Source organism: Dromiciops gliroides, chromosome 2 (genome assembly GCF_019393635.1).
Source record: "Dromiciops gliroides isolate mDroGli1 chromosome 2, mDroGli1.pri, whole genome shotgun sequence".
Lineage (NCBI taxonomy): Eukaryota > Metazoa > Chordata > Mammalia > Microbiotheria > Microbiotheriidae > Dromiciops > Dromiciops gliroides.
In genome coordinates, this window is record NC_057862.1 from 146,990,923 (window position 1) to 147,010,407 (window position 19,485).

Consider the following 19,485-nt stretch of genomic DNA (forward strand, 5'->3'; position numbering starts at 1 on the left):
GGGCAAGAGGTACTTCTACTTAATTGCTATAAAACTGAAATTTAAATTCCTGATCTTAGCACTACTACACTAGTAGGAAAATGAGATTACTGAGAAAGAGGCTCAAGATATATGAGCACATTTGTGCACAAAAATAGACATTCTTTTAAGACCTACAAAATATGTTTTATATAAGGGAGAAAGATGAAATAGAAAATTTATGTTAAAGCACTTTGTCAATTGCTATAGAAATGTAAACTGTATTTAATTCTCTTTTAACTGCAAGAGGCAGGTAGGTGGCACAATGGATAGAGTGTGGGACCTGGAATTAGGAAGATCTGAATTCAAATGTGTCCTTGAGCATTTACTGGCTATATGACCCTGGGCGAATCACTTAAACTCTATCTGCTTCAGTTCCCTAGTCTGTAAAATGGGGATAAGAATAGTATCTATTTGTCATGGTTCTTATGAGGATAAATTGAGAAAACATTTGTAAAGCACTTCACAAACTTTAAAGCACTATTTAAGTGCTAGCTATTTAAATACCACTTCAGACCATCCTCTGATTTCTTCAAAGAACTGATTCACCAAATGAAAAACTAGACAAGCAAGTAGAACTGGGAGTTAGGCCAGGGTAGACAAGTATGAGTAATGTATTAGATATTGGGTGGAGCAAAAGAATTGACAATAGGGAGGGCAGGATAAAGGGTCAATGGCCACTACAATGATGGTACATCTCTTGCTTCTCCTGGGGCTCTGCTAATTTCTTGGCAAATCCTAAGTACCAGGAAATATTAATCTAACAGGAAGGGGGAAAAAGGGTAAAGGAGTTGGGAAAGGAGGAGGAAAATAAAAAAAGAACCACTCCAATTCTCCTACCTCAAGCTCTAGTTAAAACTCAAATCTTATACACAAATACAGAGCAAAATTAAAACTAATATTTTTAAAAACAGCCATTACATCCTTCACCTTTAAAGGTGCTGACATTTCTAATCTACTTCAGCCACTCACCAAAGTAGTCATAACTAAAGTCTTGCCATCACTCAAAACTGTCCAACTTTCCAAATGCATGACTTGGATTTTTTCATTTTTCATTTTTCACTCACATCTCTGAGCCTCCCTTCACTCCTTTCATACCAACACCTCATCCACTGAGTGGCTTTAACCACTTAAGTCCCACCCCGATATCTGGCCTCCCAACCCAGCAATCTTGTTCCATGGTTTTGGTCTGATTTGTGACCTCACTAGTAAAGGGAGCATCTGGTGAGAAAGCTCACTACAAACATTTGCAATGACAACCACATGGGACAGAGAGGTTCCATGACTTTTTGCATATAGCTAGTTCACATCAGAGACAGGACTTGAGCCTGGGTCTTCTCATCTCCAAAGCTGTCTCTCTACTATAAAAACTCAACCTATGCAGTGCAGTCACTTTTTAAAGACTTGGCTAACTGTGTTCTGGCCTCATTGTCTTCCCTACCCAGGACTGATCTGATACACAAGTCCCTTCTGTAATGCTCATTTCTCTGTCCTAAAACCCTTCATTCTCCTGACTTTCGACCACTTCTGCCCTACCTCCTTAAGTACAAGATAACTCCTACCTATCAGTCTCTTCCTGTTTCACACCCCAATTAATGACAACTCTTAGAAGAAGACACAAAAGCACAACTGAGTGCACTACAAATTTACACATTTAACCTCAGATGAGCTCTCCCTACTTCAAAGTAATACTTTCTTCTTTTCTCACTGACTCTATTAGACTCTCCACATCTGTTCCAAACTTCCTTTTTTCTCCTTGGGACCCCAGCTCTGTCTCTTTTCCTTTATACTCTTAGCAAAATGATTTTACTTTGCTAAGAAGATTAAGGGTCCTTTAATTCAGACCTAATGGTCTGAACTTCCTTAGTTTCCCCCTTCTACTCCTCTAAAGTGCTCAAAGTCCTCACCTATGCTCTCCTGCTACCTTCCAATCCCTGGGAAAGAGGTAGTACCGATCTCTTCACCTCAAAGCTCCACTGGATACAAATTTAATATATCTAAAACAAAACTTTTCCCTCAAAATCCCTCTACTTCCTGAAGTATTTGTGTTGATGGCATCATCACTCTCCAAATCACTCAGACTCATAATTTCAATCATCTTCAACTCTTTCCTTTCCCAGTTGAACACTTCTACAAAATGTTGTTTTTTTTTAAAGTGAGGCAATCGGGGTTAAGTGACTGGCCCAGGGTCACACGTCTAGTAAGTGTTAAGTGTCTGAGGCCGGATTTGAACTCAGGTACTCCTGATTCCAGGGCCGGTGCTCTATCCACTGCGCCACCTAGCTGCCCCCATGATTTTTTAATGAAAAACATAAGAACGTCTATTATTTTCATTTCCACAATCTCCCTCATATAGTCAACAAGCATTCAAATGTCTACCATATGCCCAACACCTGTACTAAGCACTGGGGATACAAGGAAAGTTAAAAAAACAAACAAAACTGAAGGAACTCAAGAGGTAAATAATATGCAAATAATTATACACAAAGGAGATGTATACAAGATAAACTAGAGATACTCAATGAGGGGAAGACACTAACATTCCCTTCTCTCCATTTACAACAACTCAAACTCAGGCTCTCAACTCCCCTCACTGAGATGAATACAGAGTTTCCTATCTGATCTTCCTACTTCCAAACTATCCTTCCTTTAATCCATCCTTTCATCACAACCAAAATAATCTTTCTGAAGAGAGATCAAGAGGATGAAGGCTGAATCATTAAATTTGGCAATAACTTTAAAGAGGGCAGTTTCAATTAAATAACAGTGTTTGCTGGAAGCCAGATTGCATATGGGTTAGAAGAGTGAGAAAAGAGGTAGGTTAGAGGTTCTTGGAGAATGTGTATAGGAAACAGGGAGAGTCAGCAGAGAGGAAAAGATTAAAGATTTAGAGGTAGAGTAGGGATGGCAATTAAGAAAAAATCTGTGGGAGAAGACAGCAGTGGATGGGATGAAGGGTCCAAATAAAGAGGTTTGCCTTGGCAGAGAAAAAGAATACCTTTTGTGCCAGAAGAGGGAAGTATGAGTGATGAGAAATGAGAAGCTCTAGAGAAGATGACAGACTTCTTGCTTCCTTGTTTTTATATCTTCAAAGCTTAGCAGGGAGCCTGCCATGTACTAAGTGCTTAATCAATGCTTTGACATTCATTCATTCACCCCATTAGATCATAAGTACCTCAAAATTAAGTTTTAATAAATCTGTCTTTGCATTCCCAGAACAGGAATAGGGCAGGGAGTTGAGATTTCCTTTACAGACGAAACTTCTAGGTGAGCAAGCTCCCTCTACTTTCTCTGAAGCTCACAGTGTTAAAGAGCTGCCTAATAATGAAAAATTAAGTGACTACTCCAGGGTTACATAGGTAGTATGTGTTAAAATATGAGATTTGAATCCAAGACTTCCTGGTTTCAATTCTGGCTCTTTATTCACTCACTATACTTCAGCTATACTTGAACAAAGGAGCTGCTTAATAAATGTTTAAATTGAAGTGAACAATGTTTGGAAAGTCATTTAACCTCTGGCATCAGGTTCCCCAAGTGTAAAGTGGAGAGGGCAGAAGGATATTAGACAATCTCTAAACGATTCCCTCAGCAGTGAAAATTTTCAATTCTATAATTTAGAATTTAGTGGAGTATACTTTGCAAAAAGAAAATAACCTACATGATTCAGAACTACATGTATTAGCGGTATATAAGTTAGAAGTTACATTTTCTACCTGAGAAGACTAAGTGGCATAACCCCTGGTGACTCTGAGGCAGGTACTGTCTCAGTATCAGTTACTGGGGTGGTCGCTGTAGTTGTATCCTCCAGAGAACTGCTCATAAAGGATGTCGTACTGGAAGCTGATGGACTAGTGGTAACTGGTGTCTGTGCCTGTTGTGTCTGATCACTTTCTTCTGCTTGCTGATCAACTTCTAGAAAATAAGTATTTTATAAAAGACATGAGGAAATAATATTTTCAAAAGTGATAATGAGCAGGAGAAATCGCAACTAACTTCAAATTGTAAGGTGTTGAAAAGTTCTTAACATACTACTTAATCAAAGTATAAGCCATCAAGAAATAGTCACAGAAAAATGCATGTTGCATTGACATGAATATCTTTTTAAACTATAACTTGTATTCTATACCATGCACACATTAATGTAGAAAACATTTTATAATAGTATACTGGCTTTTTTAAAAGGAGATTTTCTTCAATAAAATCATCTAGTTTTTTGCTTGAGTTGGTAGATGTTTTAAAGATGTCTGACTCAACTACGTTTGACTGTGTTTCCAGGCATTCTGGTTTAGTCTCGCATTTTAGTCTACAAACAAAAAATGAAGACATATAAGGGTCATAAGGCTATAAAAGCTAGACTGGACCTATATATTCTACATAGAAATTAAGGGTACTTCAATGCTTCCATTTTTTTTCTATTTTTCCCCCCATCATCTAAGCAAGGGGTAATTATGAACTCAATCCCACCTCTAAGCCCATCCTCCAAGGCTGGAATGCATTCCTTCTGAGCTCACCTCCATCTCAAAGAATCCCTCTCTTCTTTCAAGACTCATGCTTGTTGACTGATGAACTGTATGTGGTGTATTACAACTAAAATAACCTTTGCCACATCAACAGGAATGTTCTATGATGAACAATTTCAATGGAGTTGCTATGTCACCATTTCATAATCAAGTAGCACATGGTACCAACTGAGACTACTATAGTGTGGTACACTGGAAAGAGCACTGAAACTGTAATAAGGAGACCCCTGATTTCTAGGTTTGACTGTCACCAAGTAGGAATGTAACCTTGAATGTAACTGACTTCCTCTCTCTTGGCTTCAGTTTCACCATCTGTAAAATGAAGGTGCTAGATTAGATTTCTAAGGTCCTATCCCACCTCTAAAATCTAGGAATATGTATTTTTTCCCACATATTTCCTTTAGGTATAATTTCAAACCTATATGACTCAATATTATTTTATAATTATCTTCTAAAGCGATAGATTATAGCCTTAAAATACAATCCTGTTTTAGTTTTGATATGTTACAGTTAATGGAAATAAAATCAAATTTATCTGAGTTTTAAATACTGTACTGCATATTAAAATCACATCATTAAATATCAAGTGTTTTCTGTAGCATGCTAAATTTCAGTCTTCCCAAATGAAATTTTATCTTGTCCTAATGCACGTACATAAATAATTTTAAAAATAATCATCTGAGTTCTAGTTCTGACTTTCCCTTAGACAAAGTCACAACTTTTCCAAATCTCAGTTTCTCAGGCGGAATATGGCAATCAATAACACTGTAATGTTGTGAGAATGCAATAACATAATTTATATAAAAATGCTCTAAATATTGCTAATTCTATAAATAAGGTGGCAGTACAAATAGTAACAAAGAAGGACAGTTACAATGCCTTTGGAGGGAAAAATTTACAGGTAATTACTACAGAAAAAATGATTAAATTATTGTAGTGATAACAATTTGTGTAATTATAAGTAATTTACAAAAGGACACCACCACCACTACTACAACAACTACTACCACTAATAACAATAGAAAACATACCTTGTTTGATTTTGCCACCAAACTGGTCTTCCAAAAGACCATGGACTACTAATTTGTAGATCATAGCTTGAGCTCTTTCCAAGTCTGCCAGTCCCAAAGCTCTCTTTATGGGAGAACGCATGACTGCTCTTTTCACCATGTGTCGCATCAAGAACTGCAGAGCTGCACGCATTTCAACATCTTCATGAACAACTGGAGAACTTGCACAATCTGAGTTGTGACCATTTTCAGCTAAGACTTTTGGTATCAATAACAACTCAGCATACTTACTGCAACTAAGAAGAGCACTAAGTGATTTCATAGCACCAAGATAGAGGTAAGACAACTGTACAGCTCTTATTTCTGATTGAGCAATGTCATGATTTTTGGAAGTATGTTCATGGTTTTTTCGTTTTCCTTCTACTAACTGGTGTTGGGACTCGGTACTTTGTGGCACTGAATCTAAAGAAAATGAAGCGATTTCATTTTCTGACTTGGAGTTTGTAGCGCCATGACTTTTGATATCATCAGAACTTAAGCTTGGTCTTCCATCTGAAGCAGAATCACCCTCTGTTTTCTGTTCAACCTCCCCTTTCTCCTCAGATTCATGTCGATGTTTTTTCTCGTGTCTCTTAGTACTCTGTTTGCCCATATCTTCATGAATGCCAGTCAGATAAGTGAGATCAAGTAGCACAGAAGCTGTCAATCCACGAAATCTTGCAACATCAAAGGGCAGCGGTTCACAGGGTTCCAGATTATACAATGGAGTATCACTAGGCGACCAAAAAGTTGGGAAGCTTTAATAAAGATCAGAATGACACAGGAAGAAGCAAGTGAGGGATAGACAGGAGGAAAGTACAGGAAATCATGTAGACAAAAATAAGGTGCATAATGCATATAATAGAGAATAATTTAAATGAACTAGAAGTCTTTAAAACTTAATGCAAACAGGGAAAGGAATAAGAATGTGATCAGAAAATAGGGAAATGTGATGCTGAATGCAAAGGCAACAAGACATGCACATGCTTTCAACAATGCATAGAAATTATTATATAATGTACCTTTATTTAAAATGCTCATCTAACACACCTAATTAATTTTGTAATGGTTCATTTACCAACCTCACAGAAGAGTGTTTCATTTTAAAATTCACTTCTTTTATCCTAAAACTAAGGCTCACCATTTATAAGATTCTTAAATTTTAAATGTCTCATAAGAATTTGCTTAAATTTAATAATACTATAATTCCCCAAAATTTTTCTGCAAGAATCATTTCCAAAGTTTTACTGATTTAGGCATTGTTCTGTGTCAAACTATTACTACAAACAGATGTCAGGCCCATATTCAGCATCTCAATTAGATATAGCAATAGGTAGTATGATAAACTGAATAGTGATTACTATCATTATTTCAATTAACTCATTTTAAAAATGTATTGCATCCTTCAAAGTAAGAGATTGTCATCAACAGGTTGCTTGAGAAAGATGATTAATATAATTTCATTTTATTATTTAAAAGCTTTCCTAAACACCAAAGATAAGCAAAAAACTTAAAGGGGAAGCAAGTAAAACAAACATTAAAACTATACAGTCTAAACACAAATTATCAGGTGAAAGAAAACCTGGCATAGTGAAAAAGCACTGGCCTCAGAGTCAGAAAAGAACTATTAGCTTCAAATCCTGCCTCTGGAACTTACTGGCCATACAATCATAAACAAGTCACTCAAGTTCTATAAGCCTTAATTTTCCCATCTGGAAAATGGAGATAATACCCCCTTAGTATATATCTCACTGAGTTGTAACAAAGCTCAAATGAGGTATAATAAATAGCTCTGAAATATCCTTAAGGCGAGATTATCCACTGTTGCTATTAGCAAAACAACCTCCAAAGTCAGGAGGTTATTGTGTTCAAGAATGATTCAAGCATCATTACAAAGAACAGATTCAATTATCAAGTACAGAGCTATATAAAACAAATCTGTAGTGAAATTCCCTCAATAATGAAATTCAAGGTAGACATATGAAAGACACAAATTCTGCCTTTCAAAGTCACACATGTACATTTAGGTCTATTTATTCATAATGATGATGATTAATAACAATATTCCTAGAGATTGTATCATTTTCATTAGTACTCAAAATCTTTCATTTTTACCACAAAATATTGCTTCAGTGAAGGATATGATTACACATGTAGAACAATAATTTGATTGTCTATGTTAATAGAGGCAAGATAGAGCAAAAATAAGTGAAAATCACACACAATCCAAAACCTAATTCAAATTTTCCTATTCTCCAATTCAAGGACCTACTAAGTATAATGTAATGAACAAATTTGAGTTCTCTTCCCCCTCCCCCCTCCTTTTCACATTTGGATTTAAGAAGGAAACACACTATTACTAGCTGTGTGACCCTGGGCAAGTCACTTAACACCAATTGCCTCACCAAAAAAAAAAAAAAAAAAGAAAAGAATGAAACACACGAAATGACCAGAAGATAAATGATCAAAATAAATACTAGAAACGAAAGGTTCATTTTAATCTTGAACTACTTACTTACCTTATTTGTGAAAATACCTGAAACTAAAATGGCCATTCTAAAAATATATACACACACATATTTTCAACTATCATCAGATCAGAAATGAACACAATCATCTAAAATCAGAGGATTAACAACAAAACTATTTTTTCAAAAGAAAAAAGCTCATTAGTATCTCATCTAAAATGTGTACTAATTTTCTATAGCTGACACCTGGTTCAATTATTCAAATTTTACTTGAATGTATCATACCTGACAGTAATTTCTGCTTCATCCCATTGGACCTTGGCAGATGTACTACCTTCTTTGACCACACCAAGTAAGGTGGCATGACGCCCAGTCTGCTTGTGAACACATCGACCTCCAACTCTCAGACCGGCATCAACTCCACCTATCACTGCAAGAACAGGCCACACCTCTACGCAGAGTGTCTTCAACTGCAGCTCGGAGAGGTCAGCAAGACTGTGCCTAATATGTTTACCTTTCTCTTCCTCTTTGTTCTCTTTTTCCTCTCTCATCTCATTCTCCTCTCGGCTTTGAACCGAGCGACTTTTCTTTAGTTTCTGACCAGTTTCTTTAATGCAAATCTTAATTTTATGTAATCTTTCCATCATTTTCTTGTTTATGCAATGTGTCCATCGATCTGTCCGGTGAAGAATACGAATAAGCTGAATAGTGGCCTCAGCAAGTACTGCGGCTACAGGACTACATATAGGATCTCCAGGAAGCAAGTCTCTGGGTGTACCTCGCATCTGCATATCACAGATTTTCACCTAAAGAAAAAGAGAAAGAGAGACTGGTCAAATGTCAAATTAACAACAGCAATAAGAACTAGTAATTTTGCCATTCCAAAATATGAATAAGGATGCTGAACCAAAGCCATAATTATGAGTTCTACTCTTGACTATCTGCTTAAGCTACAGCATCAGGTTTACCAATTTAGAGGAGTTTATGAGATCACATCAGATCTTCCAGTCAGTATTCATATCCTCTATATGAAGGGCTCTTAACATATGTGTCACATGTACTTTTGCGAGTCTAATCGAGCCTATGGGCCTCTTTCTCAAGATAGTGTGTTTAAGTAACTAATGGGAATGCTAAATTTCAGTTAGAAGTTAGTAAAAATGAGGATGTAGTTTTTTTTCCCCCACTGAAGTTCAAAAACCCCCTGAAATTGATTTCCATGAAACCTGGGTTACGAGTACCTGTTCTAGAGTGAAAGTTACTTGGCTACAAGAGTTCTCCATGGCCTGGGAACCCTAATAAATTGGAACAATTCCACAAAAACTGGGTTTATTCTAAAAGTGAACTGAGGTCAAGGTATATACCCTGAATGACCATCTGCTTCATAGCCAATCTCAGTGAGATCTAAACACTTCAGTTCAGACTACTCCACAAGAGTCAATCCTGAGGTTCTCTTGAGAGATATTTAAGGTTCAAGGAGTGAGAATTGTGATCTGTATTACTGGAGAAATTTCTAATAACTAACATTTCCATGGCTTTGAGGTTTGCAAAGCATTTTTTACATGGTATCTCATTTTATCTTCACAATAAGACTGTGAGGAAGGTACCAATCAATATAACCTCCATTTTACAAATGAGGAAAGCGTGAGGGGAAGATTAATTAACATGTGCAGAGTATATAGTTAGTAAACACTGGAGGCAGGATTTGAATTCAAGTATTCTTGACTCCAGGTCCAGAACTCTATTCATTATACCAACTTACCTGCTAGACTAGACTAGTATCCCAAATATGCTTCTGAAGTTTACTAACTAGAAAGAATTATCTCAAAGTTGAAAATAATTGAATGTGTTATGTACACTCTGGCTCACTTGTTTTGGGAATATGCTAAACCATCATATTCTAGTATATTCTAAGGGAAATATCAATGTCATAAAGAAAAACTAAAGTAACAGAAGTTGATTTTTCTTTTCCCCTCCCCTAAAGGCCAATCTTATGAACAAAATATCCATGAAAAAGTTACCCATCAGGGGCAGCTAGATGGCACAGTGGATAGAGCACCGGCCCTGGAGTCAGGAGTACCTGAGTTCAAATCCGGCCTCAGACACTTAACACTTACTGGCTGTGTGACCCTGGGCAAGTCACTTAACCCCAATTGCCTCACAAAAATAAAAACAAAAAACAACAAAAAGAAAAACTTACCCATCATGGAAAGCTGACCTACAATTTTACTTCCTTATCTAATTTTGGGGGGAGGAGAAAAGGGGTCTCCTGTCACTTTCATTCTTCCTTATGATATGATGTTTCCATGTAGAAATACTGGAATATCATGATTTAGCATGTTCCAAGAATCACTGAGCTAGAGTCACCCACATAATCTGGAGTACATATTCAATTATTTTCAACCATAAGGTTGTGTGTATGTATGTGTACATGTATATACATATCTATCTATCTATCTATCTATCTATCTATCTATCTATCTATCTATCTATCTATCTATCTATCTATACATCTGTATATATACATATCTGTATATATATATATGAGTTAAAACAAAATCTTTAAAAATCTGAACAATAATACCAAACTAAGTCCTTGAAAGTTCAAGAAATATCTGCTTTTTTTTCAAGAAACATAATTTTATACATCTCACAAATTTCTAAAGACTTTAATTCTAACAAACAGTACTAAACTCAAAATAAAAGTGTTTACCTGACATTGCCAAGATGACTAAAAATCTAAATAATAGGACATAAGAAATCAAATATCATTCTTCTCATATGTAAAATTGCCATTTCCATTAATCAGTGAAATTCTCTTCTTAGATCAGCAACAAAACCTCAAGCTTCTCATTCAGAATAAAGCATGTCATTGGAAAGCACAAAGAAAACTGGAATCCAAGTCAGAAAACTTGGCTCAAGTCCCCAAAAGACCCCCAGCTAGGTGATGCAGTCGATAAAGTGCTGGGCCTAGAATCAGAAAGACCCGAGTACAAATAGGTGATAGACACTACTTGTGTGACTGGGCAAGTCAATCTCTGTCTCAGTTTCCTCATCTGGAAAATGGAGATAACAACAGCACCTACCGTCCTAGCGTGGTCATGAAGATTAAATGAAATAATAATTGTCAGTAAGTGCTATGTAAATGTTAGCTGCTATCATTATCACCATCATCATCACTATGTAACCTTTAAAAAGTCACGTAAAATTTCAGGTACCTGGCTGGTAGGGCAGGTAGGTGGCATACGGGGTAGAATAGCAGGCCTAAAGTCAGAAAAACCTGAGTTCAAATCCAGCCTCAGACATTTACTAGCCATACAACTCTGGGTAAGTCACTTTACCTTGTCTCAGTTTCCTCACCTGTAAAATGAGCTAGAGAAGGAAATAGCAAACCACCCCAGGATCTTGGCCAAGAAAATCACAAATGAGATCACAGAGTCAGGCATGAATGAAACGACTGGAAACAACCTAATCTGTAAAATGGATTCAATAATATCTATATTATCTAACTCATAGTGGGTCTGTGAGGATCAAATTTAAATCATTGTAAAATACAATGAAAACATTAAGTATTTTATAAATGCCCAGCCATTATTCTTTTTGTTTTGTTTTTGCAGGGCAATGAGGGTTAAGTGATTTGCCCAGGGTCACACAGCTAGTAAGGGTCAAGTGTCTGAGGCCGGATTTGAACTCAGGTCCTCCTGAATCCAGGGCCAGTACTTTATCTACTGTGCCACCTAGCTGCCCCGCCCAGCCATTATTCTTAACAAAATGAGCAGGGAAGAAAAAATTGCCAAAAATGTTCTCTAGATAGATTATAACATATATTCAAGAAAAAGTAGTGACATAGTATAGAATAAAAAAAGGAAAATTAAAATGTAGAAACATGAATTGGTGTCAACAATTGTATAAATTCTATCCCTGGCCTAAGTCTACACATAAATGAATGAAAAATGGAAACATGACTGTGTGAACAATTCAATATTCAACCAGAAACCAAAAACACTAATACATTTTTAATTTTAAGGTTCTCTAATGTTTATGGGTTTTATATTTGTACAGCTGATAATGAACCACATTTCTCAAAAAAAATTACTTATAACCTTGGTACTTTAGAAAGAAGATTGTTTCAGCAGAATGCGTCATTAAATGAAAAAAAAAAAAACAACCTTTTTCAAATGTTACTTTAATAGTCAAAGAATAAATACAACTTACCCAAAGTAAAACACTTTTAGAAGCTATTTCATTTTATTTCCTATGAGAATCTAGATAAATAGGGCTTTGTTTTTTCATGAAATATAAAAGAACAAGAATAAGCACAAAAAAAAAAAAAAGCATTTAAGTGCTAACTATGTGCCAGACACTTAGCTAACTAAGTACTGTCATTTAGGTACAATAATGGACAGTCCCTGGCTTCAAGGAACTTCTATTCCAATAAGTTAAAATAACTCAAAAGGAAGTAATGGCTAGGGAAGGAAGTCACAGGAATCATTAGTAGAGCCACAGGACAACTAACAGATAATGTAATTTCCAAGAAAGCTAGTATTAATTTGATTACTGGTCCCACAGTTAGAGAGAAAAACTGGGAGGCATGGCAAGAAGGAAAGGAGAAGAAAAGAGAATATTTACACCTATTTGTAAATTGCAGCAGAAATTAGTGATAACCAAAGCCAGTAACTATTCCCCTTAGTATATAGTACAATTTTCAAATACCTTTTCTCCAGGATTGCTGCTGTAGAACATTACACAAGGGTATAACTCTGCTGCATCCACATCTTCAAAAGCTAGTTTGGGTTCCTAGATTTGGGCATGGATAAGGAAAAAGAAAAGGAAAATTAACGAATAAAACAATGCAATTTCTACCTAAAATATCTATAGATAATATCATTGTAGAAGTATGCTATAGGTTGCCTAAATTAATGGAGAGGAAGATGCTTACTTCATAAAGATCACAAAACTGGCACCAAGGCAAGTAACAGTAATGATAAGCGAAATCAACTAGAATGTCTGCTAGATATCTCATTCTGAAAAAAAGAGGGTATCTTATAAATTACTGGCTTCTTTTCTTAACAACCTTTACCTTTCAGTATGTAGAAACAGCAATGAAATTAACTGTTAATCTAAATTTAGTACCGATCAAGAGGAAAGAATTGGTGAAGTTAAAGGAATAAGAACCTTGGAAAAATGTGACCAAGTCATAATGGTCAAATTAGGAAATTCAGGGCACAGACACATACCTAGACTTTAGGAAGATACATATTAAAATACCAAGAGTGGGGTAAAGGTTAGGTTTCCTAATCCCATAACCAAAGACTCATGAAATAAGAATGGGAAGTTCTCAAAATAAGACTGTAGCAATACAATCACAAATTATCTCAATGAAGACAAAGATGGGAGGATCTAAATAGATAATGTGACTAAAAAAATTTTCTTGAATCCAAATAAAACTTGTGAAAGTGGCCAGGCAATATAAGCAAGGAATTTAGGACCCATAAGTTTATCATGGGCTTCATGCACGTTCTGTTATTTCCCCAGTTGCTACAAACAGTATGATAAGAGTTCCTATATGTTCCTGAGGTGCTCTGAATGTAAATGTGTATGCTGCTGCATAAGGTACAGGAGTAAAACTGTGACAAAAAGATAAACCCCCAAATGAAGAGAGACTATGTCCCCAAGAACACTCTCTTATCCACTGTCCCAATCCTAAAAGCTTGTCAGTGTCAAAGAATGTAAGACTATGTATGACATTAAGTACAATGAAAGAAAGCTTTTGTAGGTTGTTCATAACAAGAAAGAAAGGGAAATAAGCTCTTCATTTGAATTGACAGTATAACTTTAGTAGTGAACTATTTCAATTCAATCTTCCCTATTGAGAAAAATGGCCTTCAAACTAGAAATCACGGAAAAATACAGGGATAGGTGGGGAATGAAACTACAAGGAATAAGCAAATGGGTCTAAATGAGTTCAAGCCCTTTGTCCTGATAAATTATATTCCAAACTTTTATAAGAACCTGTTTATGTTACTGCTAAATTGTTATCACTAATTTTGGAGGGACTGTGTAGATCAAGAGAGATAACAGGATAATTCAATTAACAACTCAGTTTCCTAAAAGGGGAAAGATGAAAATTCCACAAATCAGCAAACTTTATGATGATCCCTAGGATAATTCCAGAACAATCAATCAAATGGACTGTAAGCACCCAGAAAGAGAAATGATAACTATTAGAGAGCACAGCAAACCAAGTACAGTTCCTTTCTTGAACTGGCTTGCTAGACTAATATATCAGTAAAATGTTGCAGACATATATTTAGATTTCAGAAAGTTATATAACAGTTATTTTTTATATTCTTGTGAACAAGATGAAGAAGGGAAGAAGTGATCATGAAGTTAGACAGATTGTACCCAAAGTGTTAAATGATGGATGTTAAGCAAGAGGGAGAGTTCTAATGGTTAATAATAGGATGATGTCATTGATCCTATTATACTCAACATTTTAGCAATTACTTGGATAAAAACATGAAAGGCATCTGACACAAAATTTAGAAAGGCAGCTATTATTTTGGATGACAAAATTCATGATTCAGAAAGTCCTTTAAAGGCTCTAAAGATAGACTGAATTTAGCAAGAAATAAATGTGTCAAGTCCTGCACATAGGCTGAAAAAAGTCAACTGCACAGGAACCAAAGACCAACTAGTTTCAAAGGTGTCAATGAGATAATCTCTAAGGTCTTTTATAACTCTAACCCTATAAAATCCTACAGGGTTTTTAGTTGACTGTTAGCTCAATGAATAGACAATGTGATATCTGCCCAAACAAACAAACAAAAAAACCCCCACTATTTAGAATGTAGGTTCCATTAATACAGGTACAGCGTCCAGGACAAAGGAGGACTATCCAGGATAGTCCAGGACTATCTTAAGCAGTCCATCTTAATTTCTACTCACATCTTATTAAAAAGCTTGAGTTTACTGACTCCTGCCATACTCTGTGCTGGTCATTCCACATATGGATTACTGCATTCAGTTAGGTTTGCCACATTTAAGAGGAACATTCACAAACTTGAGAGGAAGGTCACCTAGCTGGGGAGAAGATTTGAGGGCAAAGTATCTGAATAACAGTTTAAGAAACTAGAGATGTTTGTCTAAAAAAGAGTTCAGCACAGCACAAGAGATATTTTTAAATATCTGAAGGGCTGCCTTCTGGAAACAGGATTAGATTTATTCTATGTAGCTCCATTGGGCAGAACTAGGAAAAAGAAGTTACTAAAATATGCCTCCCTAACAATTCAAGCAGTCCATAAATAGAATGGACAGTGTTTGAAATAGTATGTTCTTTGCCCCTAGATATATTCAAGCAACAATTGGATTATAACCTATTAGAGAAGCAGTAGAAAGAATTCCTACAATGGATAGAAGCTTGATCAAATAACCTCTAAGGTCCTTTCCAATCCAAAAATTCTAAAACACTCAGCATTTTTATGAAACAAAATTTTCCTTGATAAAATTCACAATAAGAATTCATGCAAATCCACCATATAAAGTAACTACAACCAGTTCTTGATTATCATTTCTAAATGGGGAAATTCCGCAAATGCTAATTTAAGCATTACTTTCAACAACTTTTATGAAATGGAATTACACAACCTCTTCTTTTTTGCTCCTTGCTCTCTAGTGTAGATACTAATAAGTATTGTAACAGAAGAAAAGGAAACAGTAAGAAGAAAGAAGAGAATCAAGGGGAGAGTAGATAATTTATAAACTGGAAATCAGCCCTAAACAAGTTGAATACACACAGATAATATGAATCTTATAAACAAATTTTATTACCTCTCCATTTTTACCAAAGGAAATAGTTCTGGCCTCCATGTCCAATACACAAGTGATAAAATCTCCTTGAGTAAAACTGGACAATGTCAAAGTTTGTTCTCCATTATGGTATAGGTTACCACTGTAGGCTCTATACAACCACATGTCTGAGGTAGTGCGGTGGTTAAAATCATGTACTGGCCATCGAGAAACACCAACACATGTGCCTTCATTACCACGGTTTTCCTTTACAATGTAAAACTAAAATAAAATCAATAATTTTCATTAATATTAAGTATTCCTGTAATTATACTAATTGACTATGTTAATCCATAAGGGAAGAGAGGTATATCTATAATCAACACACAAATACTCAAGGAAGCAATATTAAAAGGTGTCAAATAAAATATAATTTGCAAATGTATGATCCATTTTTATTACTTTAAAACAAAGTCTTTTTTTCTTTGTTTGTTTTTTGCTAGGCAATGAGGGTTAAGTGACTTGCCCAAGGTCACACAGCTAGTAATTGTCAAGTATCTGAGACTGCATTTGAACTCGGGTCCTCTTGAATGCAGGGCCAGAGCTTTATCCACTAAGCCACCCAGCTGCCCCCAAACAAAGTCTTAAATAAGGTTGTTTACAGTTTTTACATTTACAGAGGTTTTTAAAAAATGTTATTCTTTTTTTTTTTTGCAGGGCAATGAGAAAAATGTTATTCTTTAAGCAACTCTCAATCACCTTGCCAAGATTATCTTAATTTCTACTCACATCTTATTAAAAAGCTTGAGTTGACTGAGAATTTTCAGAAAGGATTTGTTAAGGAATGTTTAAATGATTTTTAGAATTTCTTACTATTCTCCCATGGGGACTTCTAATTAGATTTAGCTATAATGATTTTTTTTCATACAACTATATCAAAGGGAGAAAAAATTTTATATCTTTCATATATTTCTAGAATTATTTTAAAAATTATAAATACATTTTTAAAAGTTTATTGGAATTTCACATACCTTCCACTGATAACATCCAGATGTCACACCTGTTGATGCTAACCCATATCCTTTTCCTCCACTGCCATGAGTTAAAATCTGTCCATTTTCCACTAAACAGCACTGAGCTTTCTCTGGGTCAAAAGACACTTCTTGAATAGGAAGATTTTCATCTTCTTCCTCTAATTCTCCTTGCTTCTATCAGAAATGAAGTTTTATTAGTATTTCAGAATAAGCTAATTTCAGGTAATAACTAAAGATAATTGTTAGAAAGGTCTGTTACCTGTAACTTCATTTCCTGCTCTTTTTCCTTGATCTGAATTGCATGTTTGGCCTGAGCAATGGGTGTCTCCCACATACAATCCGAGAGAAGGGAAAATAATCGTTCAACAACCTGTTGCATTGCAAGGGGGAAAAAAAGAGAGACAAGTCTACTTCCAAAATAGCAACTTTAAGAGTTATTAGAAAATACAAACTACATAATTTGATAACATATTACTTTCTGTTGGTAAGTTAATCATTTTAAAAGCCTCATTAATTTTTTCAGTATAATGAAACATTAACTTTATTCATTCTACAAAAACATACCGAGCATCTATTATGTGTAGGGGAAGGGGATGACACGCATTTTTACTAAGCTCCTACTCTGTGCTAGGCCCGGTGCTAAGAGTTTTACAAACATTATCTCATTTGATCCAGATGATAACCCTAGGAGGTAGGTGCTCTTATTATCTCCTTTTTACAACTGATAAAACTTTAGAGGCTAAATGACTTGTCACACAGCTAGTAAAGTATCTGAAGTCAAATTTGAAATTGGGTCTGACTCCAGAGTAGCCTCTCTTAATAACTTATGAAAAGAATAAGGGAGCTTGTAAAGTTAGCTAATCTGCAGACAGTAAATATCTTGGACAATATGAGAATTGAATTAGTGCTAAATCCTTAAGATGACAAATAGAAACACCCAAGAGTACAAATACAAAGGAGCAGATATTACTTAGCAGGTTTTAAAAGGCAGAGAAACCCAAAAGCTAATGCTTACAAGAAAATGGCCCAGCCCAAATCATCCTCATGAGTTGTTCATAACCTGAATTAAGTTTTATAAAGGTCACAATATCTTCACCACAGAATCACAGACTCAAACAGATCTTTGTCTTCAATGCAACATACTTTGTTAAATGTCTACTATGAACAACGCAGTAGAAAACAATGGTGACAAGGACAAAAACCAAACATTCTCAGCCCTTTGACCTCAAGGAACTTACATCTTTGTGGGGGAACAAAACGCAAATCAGCAAAAACAAAATATAAAGTAATTTCAAAAAGGGGAAGAGTGTAAATCACTAAGGGGACAGAAGAGAACAAATCAGAAGAAGCACTACATTGAGGGGCACCCGAGCCATATTGGAAGATAAAGGTAAGAAGTGAGCATATTCCAGACATGGCTGACCAAAATATGCCAAGACATCTAGACATGAGGTGAACAGAAGTCACAAAAGACCCTAGCATGTCAATCTGTCTGGCACACACAATGCCTATAGAAGACTAGTAAGAAATCAGATTAGAAAGAAAGCTCAAATGTAAAGGGTCTTCAGGCTGATTAAATTTTGTCTTGTAAAGTAGACGAAATATCTAGGATTTCTGAGGGGGAAGGAGATAGTTCTGTGCTTTAAGATTATTGCTTTGGCAGACATGTGGAAGATGGTTTGATGATGGAGGAAAAGGGGTGCAAGGAGACTAGTATGGGAGCTCTTCCCCTAGTCTAGATCAAAGGGCCTCAACTAGGTGGGGTGTTGTATATTTCAGATGAAATGGGCACTCTAGAGAACATAGAAGTGGAATGGACAGGGGCATGAGGCAGAAGGTAGTTCATGGGTAACTGCAAGGCTGAAGGGGTTTGGGGCATGTAGGGTTCAGGAATGGTATAGAGAGTGTACAAAAGTTTAGAATAGCTGCTATGGAAAAAATAAAGGATTACCATGCAACAGTGAGGACTCATTTAGAATTACATAACAAACTGGCTGATCAACTTGAATGGTCCCAATCCCTTTGATCTCCTTTACTACTATCTGCTAAGGACAGCAGAGTAGACAAAGGAATGAGAATCTGAAGTTATGCAGCATCATAATCTATAGTTAATCTTTATTAATAAATATTTCAAGTATGTGAATGTTGATATATTATTAAATATATATTTAAATATTAAGTATTTAATATTTCTTTTTGTGCCATATATTTTCATATGTAATTGTTGTATCCATCCCTCAATAGATAAAAACTCCACACAAGTAGAGAATGTTTCATTTTTGTATTTATATCCCTAGCACCTAGTTCAATCCCTGGCAAATCATAGGCAATAAATGCTTGATTGATTTTCATTTATTGCTTTGGAATATTATAAATGACATTTTAGAATGATTTAAAAAATATAGACCTGAGCCATTTGATCATCTTCGACCCCAGATTCACAAGCCGGTAATACAGCTTCAAGGACATGAAGTGCGAGTAATCTGGTCCTTAAGTTACCCACCAGTGGAATACCTGAAAAAGAAAAATACTGTTATTATCAATATGATCTAGATTTCTCAAGAAAATTCTCAAAATTGTTATCTTCCCAATAGTGTTAAACATAACACAT

The 19,485-nt window shown here is 35.6% G+C and overlaps 1 protein-coding gene across 1 annotated transcript in view; it reads right to left on the reverse strand.

Moving 5' to 3' along the window:
* The window catches only part of HERC1 (HECT and RLD domain containing E3 ubiquitin protein ligase family member 1), a 219,291-nt gene that overhangs the window by 83,337 nt on the left and 116,469 nt on the right, over window positions 1-19,485 (reverse strand). The window contains 8 exon segments of the mRNA XM_043980938.1: window positions 3,732-3,930; window positions 5,570-6,345; window positions 8,341-8,861; window positions 12,766-12,849; window positions 15,883-16,122; window positions 16,872-17,048; window positions 17,134-17,244; window positions 19,282-19,388. Coding sequence (XP_043836873.1) covers window positions 3,732-3,930; window positions 5,570-6,345; window positions 8,341-8,861; window positions 12,766-12,849; window positions 15,883-16,122; window positions 16,872-17,048; window positions 17,134-17,244; window positions 19,282-19,388 — 2,215 coding nt within the window.